Here is a 23451-nt window from a genome sequence, read left to right on the forward strand (position 1 = left end):
CTGTTGGACTTATGTCTCTGGGGTATTTTTCAAAGAAAAACAAGAAAAGAGGTTAAAAAAAAAACCTGCCAAAATCAGCTCTTTTTTTTTTTTGAACACTTTTAACAATTATTGTGGAATCAAACCTTACGTGATGTTTATCCAGAGCCTGGACAGGAGCAACTTTCCCAGGGCTTCCTCTAATTACTTAGGAAGCAATGCTGGCTCGAAATGTGTACTCAGCTGCCTATAATCTTGTAGGGCTTTTAATATCTTGGTTTTCAAAAGCTCTCTACAAAGAGAAGACCTGGGAACTGGGTCTAACTGGGTCCCACTCAATCTGAAATCGGGTGCAAATGTTCCTTGCCAGATGAGTGAATTATCTAAATTAAGTATGGAAGAAAAATGCTGGACAATTTTGAAAACATACTGATTCTGTGCACGCTCCTCAGAGAGGAGCGTTTTCAATGCAAACACTGCTTGCTAAGAACACTACATCCTTGATAATGGTTGTGGAGCCTACTGTAATGTAAAGTCCCTTCAGCAGGGCAGGTCCAAATTTACTATGATGACATTTATATGGTACATGGCAGTCCACAGGTGTTAGGCAATATGACGGAGTTATAAGTCTCTCTCGACTTGATAGCAACTTTTTGGAGTCATGGCATTATTGTTACAACTACGAGCAAACTGTACACAAACACCCAAAACACCTGCAGCCCACAGCTCTTCACCCATGGGTAACAGCACATGAAAATGAACTAGACAACCAAAGAGGACAAAGCAAGAGCTCAAACTCTCAGGTGTCTCTGCTGCCCATCTCCTCTTAGAAGGGAATCATTCACCCAACAGAGGCGGTGAGAGGTTATACTGGGATAGAGGGAAGAGCTTCTGCTACTGTCCACTGAGTATAAGAAACTTCGTTAGGCGCTCCAGGGACACGGTTGGGATAAGACAGCTCTCCAAGCAGCATCCATCTGGAAAGCCAACCTGGCAGAATGGACTAAGCTTGAAGAGGCACAAACAAGGTGAAGCAGCAATGATGAGGAAGGAGGAAGGAACTAAGACCCCAGAGAGCGTGGACTGCTTCACGTGAGAGGCTTGTCCCAAGCGCTGCAGGAAGACGGAGTTATTCAGAAGACGTCAACAGGGGAAGATTTCACGAGGCATCTCCTGAAAACAGCACGTGTGATGATACCCTTTGTTTTACAACTACGGTTTCCTCTATCAGAAGCAGTGCTCACCCCTGCCACCCCCAAAACACAGACCTGGCTTCTGCAGGGAAATCTGGTTCACTTGCAATGAAAACCCTCTCTTTAAGTGGATTCTCTTAGTTAATGCTCAGTATATTTTTCAATAAGGCAGAGGGACAGTACCCAATGAATGAGCCTGTGCTTTTTTTGCTCATTAATTATTTTGGGTCAGGATGATTTCTCTGTCTTAGAACTGGCAACAGAGCATTTGATAAAGGGCTAGAATATTGTCTAAGCTTTCTGCATCTACCTTAAAATGACAACTGTTTTCTGCAAAGTCCTTGTCATGGATGATGACACCACCCCGTGGAGGAAGGGATGTTTCCAGGCAACAAAGATCTGAGGCTGTCTCCTGCCCGCCAGGATTCAAACGCCAGGCTCCTATTGAGACGGTGGCTACTTTAACACCAATGACACTATTTTACATGGATGCCTTGAGGACACATTGTGAGAAGGTTCTTCTTTGAACACTGCAAAGACAGATCAGCAGGCCAGTGTACAGGTGGGTTTGAGGTCTACTCACTCTTTGGTCAGAAGAGGACAGGACTTGAGCAGGAAGCATGAGAGCCCCGAGTCCTGGAAGTAGAGTTCAGGCGGGGCCGTGGGGCTCTTCAGGTTCAAACACCGGACGATCACATACAGCACAGCAGCCACTGCGGCCAGCTTCACCCCGTCAAACACGGCCGGGAGCTCGGGGGTCTCCAGCATGGCATTCATCTTGATCTGGGGAGCAGGGGTACAGGCAGGTTTAGAAGCACGTGGGGAGGGGAGGAGCCCACCACACACAGACAAAGCCAGCGATCACCTGTCACGATCCAGATGTGTCCGCAGAACCCACCCTGGCCGATTCCCATAGGTGCCTTACAAGTGCCAACAGACTGGCAACAACCCAGATCATGAACAGTCCTGAGCACTAATAAACTGGGCTGGGTGGTGTTTTTTTTAATCTAATGAACATTTATTTCTAAGATGAGCGAATTGGAAAATGCTGTGAATAGCGTCCTGTTGAGAGCAGGAGAAAGGAGTCCAGTCGGAGAGGTACAAGGGGGACCAGGAGGCGAGCTCTGATTTCTGTTACCAGGCAATCTTGACTCTCTCTGCAGACTTAACCTGCACCTGGAGCACCAGCTGCACGTGAGGCGCTGTGTTTACAGCCTTGGACAGAGATGTGAGATGGGACTGCTGTTGCCACCAGGTGAGGCTGTACTGCCTGCTGGACTCACCTCTGTTTTCAGAGCAGGAAGGGCCTGATTCAGCCACCTGCTCCTTTGGAGGCAGCCCTGGTGCTGGAGCCAAGTTCAGGCTCAGCCCAGGTCGCAGTGGTTCTTGCTCCTGGGAGTTGTAGGCAGTGTGAAATGGAACTTGGCCACATTTTTCCCCACCGAAGGCAACTGACTATAGCCATTAGTCCAAAATTGGGCTAAAAGTGGACCAAATTCAACTGCTAGACCAAAATTAAAAACTGGAGTATGGAAAATGTACATGCATATCTGGCTTTTCATCTTCTCAGGTAGCTTTATTTTGTACACAGAACACGCACACACACACACCACTTCAAACATAAAAAACCAAACATCAACAGCAACAAAACTCCATCCTTTTCCTTGCTGCAAGGCAGGAAAACAGAACATCAGCTGTTACCTTAAAAATCAGGGAAACCACAAGCTAACAAAAAGGAGAAAACGGTAACTCTGGCAGCCAAGGTAGCTATGGCAACAGCTTCCCCTGGAATGGTTTCAAGTAGCCTCTGCTAAAAACAGTATGAGAACTCTGGTGGCCAACGGCGCAGACAGAAGAGGCAGGACAAAACAATCTCTCAAAAACGTGTTTGGGGCATAACCGAATGAACTCATTTGAGACCTACAGCCAGGCCAGAGAGGTCTCAGAAGCCCTCTTCTAAAATCGAGGTGATTTTGGCAAATACAGGACCCAAACACACTGTAGACGATCTCTGGCAGGGGTTCCAACTCAGTGAGGAAAGGCAATTAAACATCCCACAAGTTATCATATGACATCACTCATATGTGGAATCTAATTTAAAAAAAGAAACAAATGAACTTATTTACAAAACAGAAACAGACTTACAGATATTGAGAACAAACGATGGTTACCAAAGGGGAAAAGCGTGGGGGTGGGGGGGGGAATAAATCAAAAGCTTGGGATGAACACACACACACCACTATATATAACACAGATAACCAGCAAGGACCTACTGTACAGCACAGGGAGCTCTAGTCAGTATTCTGTGATAACCTATATGAGAAAAGAATCTAAAAAAGAATGAATATATGTATATGCATAACTGAATCACTTTGCTATACACCTGAAACTAACACAACATTGTAAATCAACTATACCCCAATTAAAAAAAAAAAAGACCCCAGCTCCTTAACTCACCATCAGGGCAAGAAAATAATTTTTTAAAATTTATCTGGCATGATTTAGAATCAAGGCTGGACCTCAGAATATACTTTTCAGCTACATCAACCTTTGACCTTTTATGAGCTGACAGTTTCCTTAAAACTTAACCTCTGGGGACATGTCACCTCACTCCTAGGGCCATGTTCCCCAAAGGCTGTTCCTCAAACCCTTAAAACAAGGATTCTTTTAACTTGGGGTCTGTAGGTCCCCTATGGAATTCTAAGGTCCAGGAACTCCCTGAAATTATACATGAAAGTGTGTGTGTCTGAAAGTTTTCTGGGAACAGGGTCTGCAGACTTAATCAGATTCTTCTAGGGGCCTGTGACCTAAAAAGTACACAGCACTGCACTCAAAGATGCCCTAGGGGTTCCACCTGTGGCCCCTGTCCCTCATCTCTCCAAAGCCCTGCCACCTATGCCAGTCAAACCGACAAGAAACAAACATCCAAGATGACACAGCTTGTTAATAGGGATTTTTTTAAAATTTATTTTATTGAAGTATAGTTGATTTACAATGTTGTGTTAATTTTAATAGGGATTTTTAAGTGTAGTTAGTGAAGGGCCAAAACCAAAACCTAGCAGGAATTCCAGTTTCTCTGACATGATGCTGGTGATATGGAACTGAAACAGACATCCTTCTTATCCCCTTGGTTGCAAAGAGAGGAGAGGAATGCATTGGATGGCTTGACCAGTTTCCTGGCTGGTCTAGAGTAGACTTATTGAATTAAAAACGTACAAGAAGTCCCTCTGTCCCCACTTCCACTCCTACTTATTAATGTCAGGGAAGGTCGGGAGAAGAAGCAAAAATAAGAGTCTCGCCAATATGTACCTACGTCACCTGTTCCTCTCTACTGCGAATATGAACTGTTCTTGAAAATCTGTACAGCTGGGCCAGTCAGGTCAGATCTCATTCGATTTAACCTAAAAGCTGAAAAGATCGGATGGTGATCTATTAAAGGCTGAGAAAGAAGCAATTTAACTGAAATATAAGCATAGTCTAAGTTTTTCTGCATTTAAAGCCTTTAGGGAAAAAGACAATTTCTTTAATTAACACATGTGACGCACTCTTGGCTGTTTGGACAGACCTGCTGGCAAAGCCTCTGTGAATCCACAGACTGACAGGCTCTCTGTGGTTTCCAGGACGAGTTATCTGCTGCGTTCAAAACTCTGGCTAACGCAAACTCACACTGCTTTTGTCCTTTAACTTGTAACGTAATCTTCAGAAACACCTGACAGGTACCATCTCTGTGTGACCAATGAAATAACTTAGCCAGGTTTAGGTCAAGACAGCAGGCAGTTGACTTGTTCCATCTCTCCCAGGTATACAGCAACGACAGGAAAAAATATGAGCTGAGAAAAAGTAAAAGGGCACAGATGGGCTCAAAAACACAGTTCCAGAAACAGAACAGAACTGAAAGTAATAAGTGGGGAGCCGTAACACCTGTCAAATCTGGTCCATACTGGGGGCTGGAGACTGGCTACTCAGGGCCATCCGGAGCTAAAAGTGCTCACCATGAGATGGGGAACCAGAGCCAGGCCCACTGGGCTAAAGATCTGTGGCTTCGAAAGCAGCAGAGGAAACACAAGAGAGAAAGGGGTGGGGGAGGGACAGCCAGTGTTTATATAGCACTATCTATGTGTCAAGCTCTGCTCTTCATACTTTACCCATCCTAACGCTATTAACTGTACCTCTGAGGTAGGTACTATTATTATCCCCATTTTACAGATGACGAAACTGAGGCATAGAAACCTCCTTGAGTAACGTGCTCAAGGTCACACAGCTAGTAGGCAGAGAAACCAAGATTCATACCAGGCTCCGAAGAGCGTGCTTTTAACCACTACGCTGTGTGAAAGCAGGAAAAGTAAAGAAAGAGAGAAACAAGAAAGAAAGTGGATATTACCTGAAAACACAAATGAGACACCAAAAGCTTGCTCAAGTTCATGTGGCTGTAAAATAGTAGAGCTGGTATTGAAGCCCAATTTTCTCTGATTCCATCACACCAAAATGATTTAAAAAGAAAATGAAAGCCAGTTGAAGGGGAGATTCAATTAACCTTCAGAGTAGCCTTGTTCAACTTCAAATTTTTATTATTTCTTCACATTCTGAGACAAATTAGCCACAGAGGCCCAGGCTTTTTTGGGGAGGGGACTAAAGAGCAATGTCTCCAGCCACATCACAAGCTACTTGACCTTTCCAGGGCTCGGCTGCCAACTAAAAACAAGGGATGTGCCAGATCAGAGACCTTAAACTGGCAACCTATGGGATGGCAGTGCATTTAACTGGCATTTTAAAAAAATGAATTTATTGGCTGCTAAGTTATAAACACCAGGAGATTTCAGATAAAAATCTGGATCTCTGGTTTCTCTTGAGAAAAAAATCTGAAGATTTGGCAACACTGATCCAGCATTCTCACATGGCAGCAATGAATGGAGCTGGGCGGGGCTGCCCCTCTAGACAGGCCATGCTCCCTCCTGGTTGCCACAGTTCCCACCACTCCCTATCATGGCCCTCAACAATGACCTCTGGCCTACTTAATCATTGCTGGTATCTGAATGGTCCCTGAAGGCATCCGAATGTGCAAACCTTGCAGAAATCTAAGGTCCTTACTAGCCCTGGATAAGTCTATATTGATAGAATATTCAAAACATAACACTATCAGTATATGTATAAATGATAAATTAATAAAAAACAATTATGGGAAGGCAGAGTAGCAAATAACAAGATGTAGTATGTTTTATTTATTGATATTGACACTGATGTTTATTTATACCTTCACTCTTTTCCACAAACTATTTGAGATAGCTTCAAGAGAACGCTGAATAGGGAACTTCCCCGGTGGTCCAGGGGTTAAGATTCCATGCTTCCACTGCAGGGGGCGCGGGTTCAATCCCTGGTTGGGAAACTAAGATCCCACATGCCCCCTACACAAAAAAAGAATGCTGAATAGACTTACACAGAGAAAGATTCAGAAATGTGGCTGACTGCTGATTGCTTCCTGGTAAGAAGTCTCTCCTCCTTTCTTTCAACACAAATCTGGAAAATGCACCTAAGCTGGAAAAAACTAACTACAGATCCCAGGCTCCATGGCAGGTAGGCAAGTCCACGTGACTAAATGCTGGCCAGTTCTGGGGGGGCTGCTCTGCTTTCTGGGGAGAATCCTTAAAAGGCAGGGAGTTAACTCTTCTTCTGCCCTTTTCCCTCCCTGCCTCCTTGGAATGCAGACGACAGGGCTGCAACTCCGACAGCTATCTTGGGCTGTGAAGTGACCTTGAGGTCACTCTAGGAGCCACATGGAGAGGACAGCAGAGGAGAAAGACAGAGACCTGGAGTCCCTGATGATTCCATGGAGCCATCATGTCAGACCCAGACTGCCTACCTCAGGATTTCTCTTATGTGAGAGAATAAACCCTTGCATGTTTAAACCACTGTTATTTCTAGACTCTTGTAGTCTGTAATTTCTAATGACACAGGAGGAAGTACTATCTCCCCAAATCTTTATGGATGCTACACTGGTTGGGTTATTATTAGAGCACAGGCAATTTTTCTTTTTCTTTTCCAAAATTCATAATGACTACAAACTTTTTTTTATTACCAAAAAAAAAAGCTTTAAAATAGCAACTAACAAAATCTAAAAAGAAATTAAGAGACTCTAAACAAGGAAAATACCTAGGTCAAAATATACAATTGGGACTTCCCTGGTGGTGCAATGGTTAAGAATCTGCCTGCCAATGCAGGGGACACGGGTTCGAGTCCTGGTCTGGGAAGACCCCACATGCCGTGGAGCAACTAAGCCCGTGCGCCACAACTACTGAGCCCGCGCGCCTAGAGCCGGTGCTCTGCAACAAGAGAAGGCACTGCACCGCAAGGAAGAGTAGCCCCCGTTCGCCACAACTAGAGAAAGCCTGCACAGCAATGAAGACCCAATGCAGCCCAAAATAAATAAATAAATTTATATATATAAATGATATACAACTAAACATATGACTAAGCCTAGAATGTGTCTGAGCTTTCTGACTGCCAGGGGGAAAAGGGAAACCTAGTCAGACCTATGGTTTCTCCAAAATGCAGAGCTAATCCGTAGTACACTCTTCTTACCTCCAGAGAACACAACAGATACTCAAAGAAAACAGGGTTCTTCTGGCACAGATTTATAAAAAAAAAATTCTGCGGGACTTTACATATGGGGATCTTGAGTGATGTGATAGGTAATGTCCTCCTACAACTTTTTTTAATAGCAAATGAAGTAGAGAATTAATTTCCTCAACGTTTGAAAAATGCCAACGGTTTAAAATTGAATTTGATTCGGTGAAGGCAATCCTATGAGAGGTTTCTAATTATTACGGTCCAGATACAGAGCCTTGAGCTGAAGTCCTGAGGAGCAGGGCGGTTCTACCGCATGTTGCTAAGGCCACCTTCCTTGAACTTCAGTGGGCTTAAGGACTTGATGACCTACTGTGTGCCTGGCTCTGTACTAAGTATTGTGTAGAACCACAGTTAAGTCGAATTCTCATTTTAACTGGGGAGAAAAAGAAAAGAAGTTTATGTTAGGGCTACATATACTTTAGAAACTTGGGGACCAGAATAAGTAGTCCAGGAAAAAAATAAGTGGGGAAAGGACTTATGGAGAAGTTAGAACTAGAACTGCACCTTAGTGAAGTATAGATTTAGAAGAAGTGTGTGTAAGTCTGTGGGAGAGAGATTTTGTGGTGTGTGTGTGTGTGTGTGTGTGTGTGTGTGCGTGTGTATGTGCACGATATACATTAAACAAGGAATTAACTGGCAATCGTAGAATAAAACTCTTGATATTCATTTAAACTTATCTTGCTGAATTTTATTTTATGGTCTTCTTTCTATCTAAGTTTGACCTGCCACTAAAAATTAATATTCTGCACTTGTTCCAGACATAACAAACTTAGCTTCTATTGCGCTATTTTGTGTGCCCCTTCTCCCATTCTGGGCAGGTGAAATCCAGTTAAAGTGCACTTCAGGCAGCTTAGGGCCAGGTATGCGGAAGATGGAAAGGAGACATCTCCCCACCCACACCTCACACGCACCCGATCAGCACTTCCTCCACCCTTCCCTGCTCCCACCGCAGTCTTCTTTTGAGTGAGATTTAGGTGCTGTAAATGATAGTTAAAATTCCATTTGTCTTCTCGACATTAACGAAGAAATCCAAGGTGCTGTCAAAGGCCCAGCAGTAAAGGAACTTTCGGTATTGCCCTCAGTCTCTAAGACAGGCTCCACTGGCATCTCCGCCAGTGCGAGGGCCTGGGCTTCTCACTGTTCCCCATGACTAAGAGTGTTATTTTAAGATGGAGGGACAGATTCAGCGAGAGACGCCCAGTCTGGGGGTTCTGAGACCTGGGTCCTCGTGCCTGCTCTGCCCCTTCTCAGTTGGTGACCTTGAACAAGTCCCTGAACCTTTCTGGGCCCTAAAGAACTCATTTGTAAAATGAGAGGATTAGATTAGAAGTCAATGATACCAAAGGTCTCTCTCAGCTCAAAATTTCTGAGATTCTAGGGATAGAATTGCAGTCCTTGGCTAAAGAGCACAGGAACACTCTCTCTGTGCTCTGTAACAGAAGATAGCCCTGTTTTCCAGCCTACTACATGGACCATTAAACAGTAAAACTCATAAGAACTAACGACCCTCAGGGCCTTTGTTCTTCCTTCAAATAAGTTAAACAGTTCTATATTTTCAGCTGTGCCATTTATGCCAATAATTCCATCATATTCATTCCACCTCCATGGGTGAGTGATGATTTCAGCCTTGGAATATTAATGTTCACTGAAAATCTAAAACTTACAGTGAAGAAAAAGACAAGCAGAGACCTCAAACACAAAAGACTCATTACCTGGTATGATGGGGTGTATACTGTTCCCCCAAAATCCACGTTCACCAGGGACCTGTGAATGTGACCTTGTTTGGATATAGGGTCTTTGCAGATATAATCAAGTTAAGATGGGGTCATACTGGTTAGAGTGGCCCTTAACCCCATGACTGGTGTCCTTGTAAGAAAAGAGAAATTTGGACACAGAACACAGAGGAGAGACCATATGAAGATGGAAGTAGAGACTGGGGTGATGCATCTCTGAACCAAGAACACCAAGGATTGCCAGCAACCACCAGAAGCTAGGAGAGAGACAGGGAACAGATTTTCCTCAGAGCCCTCAAGAACCTGGCTGACACTGAGAACCTTGCCGACCCCTGATTTTAGACGTCTAGCCTCCAGAACTGTGACAGAATAAGCCCAAATGACCTCTCATGACTCAGCTGTTCCACACCCCTATTCTTCAGAGGCTGAAGAGACCCTCTGCCACATGCTTTCGGAAGTTATCCAGACAAACTCCAACCAATACATACCAATAATCAGCTAACAACAAGATACTCCCAGGCTACTTGTTAACACAAGGCAAATTGTATTCTGTGCACAAATGTTTACTAGCTTGGCCTCTTTGCCTCTGTGATTCAGCTGTCAGGACCATCCTTTCCTCTCCTGTTATAGGAAAGTGAGGGAGCCCAGAGACGGAGACATCACGGGCTAGGAGGGGAGGGCCCTCTTTCCCTTGCCACCCAAAGGACCTGACAAGCAAACTTCAATACATACGTGGGTCCCATGGCAAATACTCCTCAAGGAAAACCAAACCAAACTCCTAAAGGATTTCTCTCTTCCAATCCCAATCAGGTTGAAAAGGATTATGTTTAGGTTCAGGCCCTGGAGTGAGGTAACCCCGTGTTAAATCCTGGCCCCGACAGTTCTGGTGTTTGTCTTTGGGCAAGTTTCTTACCTCCTCTGGGCCTCCTCTGCAAACTGAAGGTGTTAATACACAGAAATTATTTTAAAACAATCCTTGACATACAGTAAGTGTCCGTCCCCCAAATATAAGCCATCCCATCCCCACCATTAAACTCTCCTCCATTTTGCCTAAGTAAACGCTAATCTGACAGAAATTACCACAAAAGATACTTTTTTCCCAGCTGACAGGCCTCATCAACAATGAAATAACTAGTGGATCCACTGCTTGGGTCTCCTCCAACAAGTTTAAAATTAATCCCAGGACACACTCTTGATTCTTCTAACGCGGAACCGTGTTAGACTTAATAAATTGTTGTATAGTAAGTGTTCATCACCAAGGTCCATTAACAGTTCCAAGGTGTGTTCTCGTTTCTGTGCTGAAAGGGGTCTGGCGGTGCACAGCCTGGACCCCCTCCTTCCGATACACACAACCTCTCTTCTGCCAAGGGACCCCTCCTTTCCCGCAGAGAGACCGTTCCTTCATCTGCACCTCCTTCCTGCAGGTAAAACCACTCGTGTCTGGCCCAACTCTCCTAGCAAACCTCTTCAATGTCCTGAAATAAAACCCTACGCCAGCATAGTAAGCCTCAGGCAGGCTTCCTTCCTCAAGAATGCCCTATGAGTAGTGTAGCAGACAAAACCTCACGTCATCCCAATCTGTCAGCCTTCTTGGTGGCAACTTAGATAAAAGTAGTTAACCCGAAATGTAGGCAACATGACACCTTTGGGGAGAAAGCAGGGAGGAAAAGGGCCAGTTTCTCATCCCTTTATCTGCCATTTAACTAAAGAAATCAGGGCTATTGCACACACAGAAAAAAGTAACTCCACAGAAGGGGAGAAACAAGCCCAGAGCAGACTGCTAGGACAAAGCCCCACCACCCCCACTGAGCTGTTTCTCTGCACTTGTTAAGTGCTCACTGCCACGGGGCTGGGACAGAGTCAGAGGCACGGCCAGAAGGTTCTGAGGTATGTCCTAGTCTACCCAGGCCTGCGTACCCTTGATAACCTGGGCCGCTTTGGGCCCCACTCTGATCTCACAGGGAGATTTCGATTCCCTGGGTGAGCACCTCCGCCAGCAGCTCACAGCACCGCCTCTCAGCACAGCCAGGCTGTTCTAGTCCTGCGTGTCCTTCTCCCAGGGATAGTCCTGTTGGCTGAGTCTTCAGGGTAACTGGGTTTTGAAATTCCCCTTCTCACCACCGCCACTACCTCAAGCCCCAAATGATGGAGAGCCCTGGCAACGACGGGGCCAAAACCCTGTTTTCCAGAGATGCCAAGAGACACTGATTGATTGATTAATTAATTAATTTTTGAACATTAAGCATCAAGTACCCAGACCCTTTCCTTCAGCAGATCAAACCAGGGAGCAGCCCTGGGGGCCTGGGACCAGGTTATGACACTGGGATGTGGGTGGTGGCAGGGAGACTGAAAGCAAGATCTAGTCCCACATCCCTTACAAATCAGGTCCTATGCAGTGAAGGGAATGTCCTAAGTCACACACAATTTGGTAAAGAGAAGAGAATTTACAGATAATTAAATACATTTAGGTTAACCTCACTCTCAGTTGCATTCAAATTTAAGAGCTTGAAATTGCCTTTTTGTGCAAACTCACTCATGTGATAATAGTTTTATTTAACCATATTCTTCCACAAAGTCATAAGGCCACACATTCATCCTGCTGAAATTTCAGAAAATGTCCTACAAGTTTCTAGTAAGAGGAAAGTTACCCTATGAGAGAAAATGTGAACCTCCTGTTTACATATCAGGAATGGCTACTAACCCACAACTTTCACAAAGTCACTAAATTAAAAATAGCTGGAGACTGAGTCACCAGTTAAGCATGCACATTTAATTGGGCACTTTTACATGCATTTACTAAATTACTGAAAGGCAGCTGGCCTCTCTCATTAGCAAATAGTCTTGCTCAAAGAGTAGTACTTTCAAGTGGAGGACAATGGGTAAAAACACTTAGTAAAATCACAAGCAAAATTGCTTTCTCTACCATCAAGAAACCATTCAATGCACACCTGAGAACAAACCAAAAATCCTAAGCTAGGTGTTTCCTCTATGGAGATGAGAGAATTTTCTAATAGGACAGGCATTTTAATGGAGAGATTTGCTAATTCTAACATTGTATTAAAAAACATATACTGCAATTAGGGCTTCCTTCGTGGCGCAGTGGTTAAGAATCAGCCTGGCAATGCAGGGGACACGGGTTTGAACCCTGGTCCAGGAAGATGCCACATGCTGTGGAGCATCTAAGCCCATGCGCCACAACTACTGAGCCTGTGCTCTACAGCCTGCAAGCCACAACTACTGAGCCTGTGAGCCAAAACTACTGAAGCCCGCACGCCTAGAGCCCGTGCTCCGCAACAAGAGAAGCCATCGCAATGAGAAGCCTGCGCACCGCAGCAAAGAGTGCCCCTGCTCGCTGGAACTACAGAAAGCCCACGTGCAGCAACAAAGGCCCAATGCAGCCAAAAATGAATAAATAAATTTAAAAAACCGTACACTGCAATTAAAATCTGTAATATCAAAAGAAAATCCCAGTTTGCCTGAACCCAACAAACTCAAGTGCCCGGTTTACTGGAATTTTTAAGAGATAGATACAGCTGAAGAGAAGAGAATCTCCAGATTTATTCCACAGAAGAAACTTTCTGGGGCATGTGCTGGAATCTCACCAGCAAAAAAGCTTCCAGAAGGAGGAAATTGGGGATGGGGTGGGAGGCACGGCCCTTGGCTAAAAATCATTGACCCCATGGAACTCACTAAAACAGAGAAGAAAGTTTCACCTAGAGCTGCAAAACAAAGCACTTACAGCTACCTTCAGTTAATGAGAAAATAAAAATAATCAGCAGTCCCCATTCCTGAGCATTCTGGGGTGTCCCAAGGGCCCCAGAGCCAGAATGGCGCACAGTGCCGCTGGAAGCTGTAATGTGAGCATTACCAAGGGCAGCCCTTTATAATCCTGACACTTGCTTTTCACTGCACAGGCAGCAAGAAGTATATCTGTGAGGAGACCAGACCCACAGGTCAAGCCCCTCGCCCCTCCCCTAGGGAGAGACACTCCTGCCCACTCGCAAGGCCAGGGGCAGGGCTGATCTCCTCCACCCCCCCGCCTCTCTCAGTTCTGGGCTCTCTGATGATGAATTTTGCCAGTAGTGAGAACAGTAGCTCCCCTCAGGGCTCAGTCTAGAAAGCAGGAAAGGTTCTGGGCTTCCTGTCCTTCCGAGACTGAGAGAAGGTTCTAGGGGCAAGGGTATGCAGCGTGCATGGCATTTTAAGGCATGCTTTATTTCTGTTTTATATACCTCGGGCACTGTGACTAGAAAGAGTATCTCCTACTAGCTTGGAGTAGTAAGCTTAAAGGTCACACGGATTCCACTGTGACAAGTGCCCAAGTCCTAGAAGACAAACTCTACCAGCTAAATACAGATACATATGAAGGACTGATTCACACTCACACCCTTAGGCTAAAAATGAAGGACACGATATTAATGCGAGATAGTCACCCTTCTGGGGCTGAACAAGCCAGCCCCAGTACTGGGCCTCCAGGGAGCCCCTACCCAGCCTCTGCCATCAGTCCTGCCGATTCTGAGAGCTAGACAGAGCCTCGTCCCCAACTTCTAGGTCACAACCCAAGTGGAAGGACCCAGACGTGCTGGATTCTGGATGTCAGAAGAGGGAGGGAATCCCATTTGTGTCTCCATACAACTTGCTTCCAATGGTATCTGGAATTATTCTCCCCTCTGAGTATGCTATGCTCTGTAGCTCTGGGCACATCACTTGCCCTCTCTGGGGATTTTGAAACTTACCCTAAGGGCCTGTGTGCTATAATCAAATGACAAAGATTATATTTTTCTCTTCCAGTTTTATTGAGATGTATTTGACATACAGCACTGTATAAGTTTAAGGTGTACAGCCTAATGATTTGACTTACATCATGAAATTTATCACATAAGTTTAGTGAACATCCATCACCTCACACAGATACAAAATTAAAGAAATAGAAAAAAAAATCTTTTTCCTTGTGATGAGAACTCAGAATTTACTCTCTTAACAACTTTCATAAATAACAGACAGCAGTGTTCATTATATTTATCATGTTGTACATTACAACCCTAGTACTTTTTTATCTTATAACGAAGTTTGTACCTTTTGCCCACCTTCATCCAATTTCCCCTCCTCTCACCCCCTGCCTCTGGTAACCACAAATCTGATCTCTTTTTCTAAGTTTGTTTGTCTGTCCGTTTTTGAAGTAAAATTGACCTACAACACTATGTTAGTTCCTGTTACACAGCACAGTGATTCAATATTTCCATACTTTTCAAAATGATCACCACAAGTCTAGTTATACTATGTCACCATACAAGGATATTACATAGTTATTGACTATATTCCCCACATTGTACATTTCATACGGGTGACTCATTTATTTTGCAACTGGAAGTTTGTACTCTTATAATCTCCCTCACCTATTTTTTCCACCCTCTAGCAACCACATGTTTGTTCTCTGTATCTAACTTTGTTTCTGTTTTATGTTTGCTCATTTTTCTTATGTTTTGTATTTTTAGATTCCACAAATAAGTGAAATCATACAGTATTTGTCTTTGTCTGACTTATTTCACTTAGCATAATACCCTCTGGGTCCATCCATGCTGTTGCAAATGGAAAGATTTCATTCTTTATTATGGCTGAGTAATATTCCATATTATATATAGTATATATATATATATATATATATATATATATAGATATATATATACACTACATCTTATTTATCCATTCATCTCTAGGTGGGCACTTAGGTTGCTTCCATATCTTGGCAGTTGTAAATAGTGCTGCAATGAACATAGGGGTGTATTTATCTTTTCTAATTAGTGGTTTTTTTTCCTTGGATATATACCCAGGAATGGAACTGCTGGATTACATGGTAGTTCTATTCATAATTTTATAATAATGAGGAACCTCCATACTGTTCTCCATAGTGGCTGTACCAATTTACATTCCCACCAACAGTGCACGAGGGCTCCCTTTTCTCCACACCCTCTCCAGCATTTGTTATGTGTTCTCTTTTTGATCACAGCCATTCTGACAGGTGTGAAGTGGTAGCTCATTGTCATTGTGATTTGCATTTCTCTGATGATAAGCAATGTTGAGCATCTTTTCATGTGCCTGTTGGCCATCTGTAGGTCTTCTTTGGGAAAAACGTCTATTCAGGGCCTCTGCCCATTTTTTAATCAGGTTCAAATGACAAAGGTTTTAGAGTCAGAGGACTTGTGTTTGAGCTTAGGTTGTGCCAAGTGACCTTGGATGAACTACCTAAATTTTGTGAAAGTTTCCTTTTTTTCTATAAAACGGGGTAGGGGAGGTTACCTTACAGACTATTGAGGGAAAGAAGCTGATGAAATTTTGTAGGTAAAAAAAACCTCTTTATAATTATAAAATACCCATACTCTCAAGATGAGGTTTGCAAAATGCTTTGAGCGTTTTAGAGGAAAACTGCCTTATTACATATTTCAAGATTATAAAAATGTCAGTTTTAAAGAAACAGCTAGGGAATTTTCAACACATGAAGGACATGGGAATTGGTCCCCAGGCAGTCTTGAGCTGGACTTCATCAGACCCTTCTACTGAGGACACTGAAAATCTAGAAAAATAAAAATTCAAAGGCTCTGAGATAGAAAGGGCAGCCCTCTGGGTTGATATATTTTGGGGTCTTAACTAAATAGATGGCTTTTCCAAGTAAAGAGACAGAATTAGGTTCACACCCTCGAAAGTTCTTGTCTCCTGGTCCATCCAGCGCAAACATCCCACTGCTGTTCTGGGCCTTTCCCCCTGTCCTCCCACTTTGGAAGCGAGCTTTCTTGGCTTACTTTAAAGCCTGAGGGCAAGTCCCCACCATTACTCCTAGTTGCCCAGCAGCCTTCCTCCTTTGGTTTTTGTCTAAATTTTGCCTGTATCAGGCAGGCATTTTCTCTGAGTCCATCTCCACCTCTGCTCAAGGCAGGTGAGCCGCGTATGGAGCAGAGACTCAGCCACGAGCTCACTGTACAGGAGGTCCTCCTCTGCCAGGCTTTCCCCACGCATATGTGATGCCAATCACGTTTCTTGGGAGGCAAGGAACTAGCCATCAAGGAAGATTTCCTTGGAAAGGAAGGAAATGCTTCTCCATCATCAGGAAAGTGATCCCATTTCCCCCAAATTGATTTACCTGTATAAGTTGGAGCACCCTCATGGATAAAGCAGTGGTTTGTAAAAGAAAAGGATAGACCTCCCCCTGCAAAAAAGTGTGTTAATACCACTGGGGGAGATATTTGCAAAACTACATCCTGCTTCTGACATTCCACCCTGCTCCCCACGGGTACCAAAGACACCAGCTTCATTCTAAGCTCTGTGGGGACTATGAAAGAAGTATAATACATGGCATCCAGGAAATAATTAGCAAACAGTGCAAATCCATGTATAATTCAGAATGAAATCCTGAAGTTCCAACTATAAATACTAGAGGAATTCAAACAAAGGAGGCAGAAAGAATGAGATGGGCTCAGATAGCTAGAGAACCATGGGAAGGGATGGAACAGAAGAAGAGAAAAAGGAGGGGTGGGTGCAGACCTCAAGCTAGCCTCACAGGCCAGCCAAGGATGCTGGGCAGCCAGGAGAGTGGCAGGCAGGGCAAGAGGGACAGGTTTGGGAGCAGTGGGAGTGAGTCACTGTGGAAGAAGCTTCAGGGTTTTTACTCCCGGGGGAATTCCAGACATCAACCTGGAAGATGGCACCTTGGTAGAGCCTACTGTGCTGGCCCAGTGGGCGACTGATGGGCCTCGTAAGTGTGAGAAGGCTTTGTTTGGCTGTGTGTAACCTGACCCGTGGGGTGTTGGACAAACATTGTCATTCACCATGTGAAAATCACCCCAAGCCGCCATGACAGCTAAGTAGTTTTCATACAATCTGCTCAACTATACAGGAGTCTTCATTTGAGGGCCATCCCCTCCAGAGCCTGAAAATCATCCTGTTTCCTCCCTTCACATTTTGCAAATACTCTTTCATAACTAGAAAATCAGCAAGCTTCACTTCCACATAAAAGTGATGATTCATATCCCTTTGATCTCTGTTGGGGATTCCGGTCTATGCCCTGCTAATTCAATCCTCAGTGTAAAATTGTATACTAGTTTAAATTTAGGGTGTGGAGCATGGGTGGGCACTCTGTAAATATTTATTGATTGACTGAGCCTGTGGGAAAGGCCCAACGCATCACCATTCTGATCCTTTGAGCAGAATTTTCTCATGAGGAAATTATTACATTAGGCTGAGAGGTAAGGGCCATTATGAGTAACTGCCATACTACCGTGGGTCAAGAGAAGAAGCTCAGTGTGACCTGGGCTGTCAGTAGCTTTTGGATATTTTAAAGAACATTTTGAAGTTCAGGCAAATAATTATCCACCGAAGTGAAAGTTTTCCACTTTTCATCACTCAGAGAAGCTCACGTCCAATGCCATATTTCTTTTCACCTTTTCCCCTGTTTATCTAAAGTTTCACAGAGTTATAAATCTACTTCAGAAACTGCTCACCAATAAAGAAAGAAAGAGAATTCAAAGCAAAAACAGGCTGTTCTATGTGGCAGAAGGAAGGAAAAATGCCCAAAGAGAAGGTAGGCAGAAAACTATCCATTGACTGTTGGCATTCAGATAAATACTGAAATACCATTAGAAGACTCATGATTTGTGCTTTTCACTCCAAAACATCCAGTGCAACAAAACTGTCTATGGCATTTTCCAACTGATGTGAGCTTATCTGATCCAGAAAATATAAATTTGAGTACAATTAATCCTAAGGTTAACCTAGATTGAGAGGTTAGTGGAAATTAAAAAATAGGGATCCTTTTTAATATCTAAGAAAAATGGGAAAATCCTTCCTTAAATATCTGTGGTATCTGAAACAGGTTTATGTAAATAGGTCAGAACAAGTCTTGTTACAAAGATTTCTACCTCATTGAGAAGCTTCCTGTGGGTGTGCACGGATGGTGGGGTAGTAAGGCCACTCACAGTAGGGTGATGGGCTTTGGGGACAGATAGGTCTGGCCTGAATCACAACTCTACCACTTACTGGTTGTATGACTTTGGGCAAATTTCTTAACCTCTTTGCACCTCAGTTTCCTTACCTATTAAAACGGGGATGATAAAGAGTGCCTTATTATTAAAATGAAAATTTTAAATGCAAACACAATCTTTGGCAATGGTGTGTCCACCAGACATGGCAGAAGAGGGGCTCACTTTATCCAACAGGTCTAGAGGGTCCCAGGGCAGAGACCAAAGTCTGTGTCTTCAAGCCCAGTTAGTCCAGCTCCTGGACTTGCCTATGAGCGATCACTACCAACCCCAATTTAACCATCTTCTGCAGGTGATGAGTAGATCACGGATGTACTACAAGTTCCTGCATCCATTCCAGACCATTAGCTTATCTATCAGCCCCCCAGAGAAAATATTAAGTCTGTGAACCACAGGTTAGGGGTCAAACCCTCATCTTGGGAACCAGTAAGTGCTCTCTGGCTAATGCCAACTAACAAGTCACCATATTTTCAAAAGGAAGGAGCAGAACTAGACAAAAATAAAATTCCTATTTGTGTAGCTCAACAGTTTATCACAGGCTTGTGATTTAAATACATGACCTCAGTAATTCCTCAAACATGTCACAATGGCTTCCCTGGTGGCACAGTGGTGAAGAATCCACCTGCCAATGCAGGGAACACGGGTTCGAGCCCTGGTCCGATCCCGTGTGACGGAGCAACTAAGCCATGCGCCACAACTACTGAGCCCATGTGCCTAGAGCCTGTGCTCTGCAACAAGAGAAGCCACCACAATGAGAAGCCCGCGCACTGCAATGAAGAGTGGCCCCCACTCGCCACAATTAGAGAAAGCCCACACTCAGCAACGAAGACCGAACGCAGCCAAAAGAAAAAAAAAAAGAAACATGTCACAAAGTGCATTGGTGTTGACATGGAAACCAATCTGTAATTTACTGTTTACAAAGTATGCCCTTAGACATTACCTCATTTGGTACTTATGACAGTTCTGTGAGTTATTATTAATGCCATGGAGGAGTCTGAGGCCTGGAGACCCACCCTGGGCCAGGTCTAGAAAAGGCTCTAGGAATACAGAGAAACAAGGCACCTGTCACACAGCTGGATGGATCCTGATACCTTTTGCCCCATTGACAGACGCTCTGCAAGTCCTCTCCCATCCAAAGAGAGCCTTAAAGAAATCTGCATTCCTCTCATAAACTCTTTGGTGGCAAAGTCAAGATTTCTCTTGCAATTTCAGTGTAACATCCAGCTTTCTACGGGGAGTCAATAAATAGACTGATGGGTGATATTAATGATAGACAGAGAGAAATGGTCTGTATTTTCTAAATTGGGAAAAATATCCTTGGCTATAATCTCCTTGGCATTTTCTATCATCTTACTATTTAGAAGGGCACATTTTTCAATGTCATTGACAAGAGTGAGTGAGCACTTTATTTATCTGATTGGAATAGAGAAGGGAATTGTAGCCAGGGTATATGGAATCTGAGAAGCTAAGTCTACGGTGTGAATACATTCCAGGCCACACAGGGAGCTAGCTAGCTGTGAGGGGCTGGGAGCTCAGCAAACATTCATGGACAACCACCTCTGGGCTAAGCATGGGCCAACGGTGGGGCAGAGGGTGTCCAGGCTTCAGGGGAGAGCCTGGATGGCAGAGGCCCAGCAGAGAGAGGGCTCAATAAATGTTGAAAGATTCCAGTGCAATCACATCATCCTGGGAATGATTGTGCTTCCCTCAATTTTTCAAAAGCAGTAATGTCATAATTGGATACTTGAGAAAAGTTAATAGGATGCCAAACAATACATATGGAGATTTGCTAAAATCCATCATTCCATGTTAAGCGAACAAAGCAAGGAACAGAACAACAAGCACAATATGTGGCCAGTTATAGAAAAAAGAAAGATACAGGATAGAGATATACATACATTTGCTGCGATATGCATAAAATACCTCTGAAAGAATATATAAGATACTAGTGACATTCATTGCTTTGGGGGAGGTTTTTTTTTTTACTGTTTACTATGTCATAGCTTTTGACTCTTATACTGTGTGAGTGTATTACCTGTTCAAAAATAAATAAATAAATATGTCTACAGGGCAAATGACCCAGTTTCTCCAAAAAACTGCAGGGAAAAAAAGAAAAGGAAATGGACTTGTAGTTTAAAAGGGACATAAATGGCAGAGCCACCAACCACAGTGTGTGAACCTTAGTTGAATCCTGATTCAAAAATGTTAAACTGAAGAAAAGTACTTCTGACATTTTTAGACACTTAGAAATTTGAACGATGACTAGATAGCTGATGATATTAAAGAATTACTGTTAACTTTTTAAAGAGTAATAATAGTACTGTAGTTAGGTTTAATAAAGGAATCCCTATCTCTAAGAGATATCACAGAAATACATATAGATACAACTGTATGATATTTGGGATTTATTCAAAATTGATGTGAGCTGGGGCAGTGGCTGGTAAAGAGGAAACAGTGGTGTTGGGTACTCGGGAGTTCCCTATATGATTCTCTCTACTTCTGTATACCTTTAAAATCCCATAATAAAAGCTAATAAGTGAATGAATGATTATTTAGCCACAGTACAAACAGTCTCAGTAGTCACTGAGGTTCAGGTTCACACCTGGCTTTCAGTTATGGTCAAATCTCCACTGTCCCTGGGCTGATGAGTTACTTGTGGTGAATAAGCTTCAGGCTGCTCCCAGGTATGGCCCTCCTGGTAAGTGTGTGGGTCATGTAAATATCAATAAGAAAACTTTATCACTAACTCCAAAATTAAACAAAAAGAATCAAAGACATTACTTTTGGAGGGCTCCCCTCCACTGGGACGGACACTTAGTGTGGACTGCACATACAAACAGGATCTCATTCAGGCGGCACGGCAATGATGCAAACTAACTCTTCATTTCGACTCAATGAATATTTCTAAAGTGTTCAACACATGGAAAGGAGCCATGCATGACACAAACATGACTGGAAACCTCAGTCATGAGGTTAGATTCCTACGCTGGGGTCTTTCAAACTCAGGTGCTAGTTGGCCCCCTCTACAGGAAAAAAACGGTCCCGCCGGATCCTCTGGGGACTTTTTATTCAAATCTTAAATTTAAATTGAATTACTTTTATTCGATTATTATTTCTTATATTATTTCTTAAAATGTACGAACATAAAACCAGACATAAAGTTTTCTTAGCACTTTTACAATTATGGAGACTAAAACGAATGTACAAATAAATACAAATACAATTACCCAAACAGTATAATTCAGGTTAACTACACTAACGTAATGAGGCTGATGCCATTTCTCAGACCTGAAATCCCCAAGACAACGTCAGGTGCTCCCACCCGCTCCTGGGCAGGTTGTATGAGTACCAGGCGCAGTGTGGTGACTGTTCTCGCACCCCTTTCCTCTGCTGGGACCCCCGTTTCAGCCTTCCTTTGCACACTTGGCTTCACCTGATGCTAGCTCCTCTTCTTCACGCTAAGTCCATCTCTGTATTTTTCTCATAGCAGGTTAGCCTGGTTCTAACTCATCAGAAATTCACACACACCTAAGGGGCACTGAGGTGGTGTGTGCCTGGACCTGGATATAATTAGGTCATCCCCGTGATCCAGGACATGCTTTTAAAATATTTCCAGTTATCATTAACATGAAACCTAAAAGTCTGAGTGTTCTGAATTTAAGGAGAACTCAAAGAAACTCAAGAATATACCCTTGGCCTTGGACTGGGAAATACCCATAACACAGAAGGAATGTCGTGGTACTTACTTTTGCTGGAGGAGAGCAAAAGGTGCCATGGGGACTCAGGTGATAAGTCACATTATATCTCAGAAACAACGGGAGCCACCACCTGACACATTACATCAAGAATTTAAGGAGTGTAAGCAGACGCTTCAAAAGCCTGATGTGTAAACCCATCGCATCAAATGGCCTCATTCCAAGTTGTGGAGGTCCCACCCCAATTTCCCTCACTCCTCATTGTTAACAACTACAACAGGGCACTATATTATTGTGGGTTTTTTAGTACCTTTTTTTTTGGCCACGCCACGTGGCTTGTAGAATCTTAGTTCCGCGACCAGGGATCGAACCCAGGCCCTCGGCAGCGAAAGCGCGGAGCCCTAACCGCCGGACCGCCAGGGAAGTCCCAACATAGCACTTTAGACATGAACACATCCAGCCCCTGCTGAGTCTGAGAACAACTCCCACCAACAGCTCACATCAATCTAAGATGCTACAACTGCACATCGACATTGTGTGGTCCATACCATCTTAAAAAAAAACACTGGGCACAAAACCACATCAAATGATGCCATGGCTAGGTTAGCTGGCTAAGTGAATGGCCTGGCCAGCAAAAGAACAGCTGGCACTGTTTAAGGAAACTGAAAAGTGGAACCCTCCTTGAATAGAATCCTCTACCTCAGACCCACTCAAACGCCACAATTCGATTTCCATGAGCTCGACCTTTTTATCAATCTAAATATGTTCTGTTTAGAAGGCTGTTCTTTATCCTCGGATACGGACCTTCCCACATTTTTGGGGTTAAAAAGTCTTTTCTTAAATGATGGCGATGATGGGAGATGACAGGGCTTTTTTAATGCCTTACTTGAAAAACTTAAAATTTGGCAATCCTATGTTGGACTTGCTGATTTGTTTTCTACTGCTCTCATTGACATGACTTAGTAAACAGTACACAAATACATGCCTGGAGTGACTCTGCAGAGAAATGGGGCAGATTTTTCAAAGCTTCTATCTCTTCTACCCCAGACGGACTGGGAAGAGGCTGACTGATAACATCACCTCCCTCTCCTCATATTACATAACACAGCATCTGTGGTACAACTGATTGATGACGTGGACACCCAGCAAGGAGCAAAGATCAGAAAGTAATTACTCTCAATAGACTGGCTGACTAACA

At 43.6% G+C, this 23451-nt stretch overlaps 1 protein-coding gene across 1 annotated transcript in view; it reads right to left on the minus strand.

The window, feature by feature from the left end:
* Positions 1–23451, minus strand: part of ABHD2 (abhydrolase domain containing 2, acylglycerol lipase) — a 110211-nt gene that overhangs the window by 81231 nt on the left and 5529 nt on the right. The window contains exon 2 of the mRNA XM_060005450.1: positions 1756–1955. Coding sequence (XP_059861433.1) covers positions 1756–1949 — 194 coding nt within the window. The 5' untranslated portion in view covers positions 1950–1955. The remainder of the gene's footprint in view (positions 1–1755; positions 1956–23451) is intronic.

This window comes from Delphinus delphis, chromosome 2, assembly GCF_949987515.2.
Source record: "Delphinus delphis chromosome 2, mDelDel1.2, whole genome shotgun sequence".
Classification (NCBI taxonomy): Eukaryota; Metazoa; Chordata; class Mammalia; order Artiodactyla; family Delphinidae; genus Delphinus; species Delphinus delphis.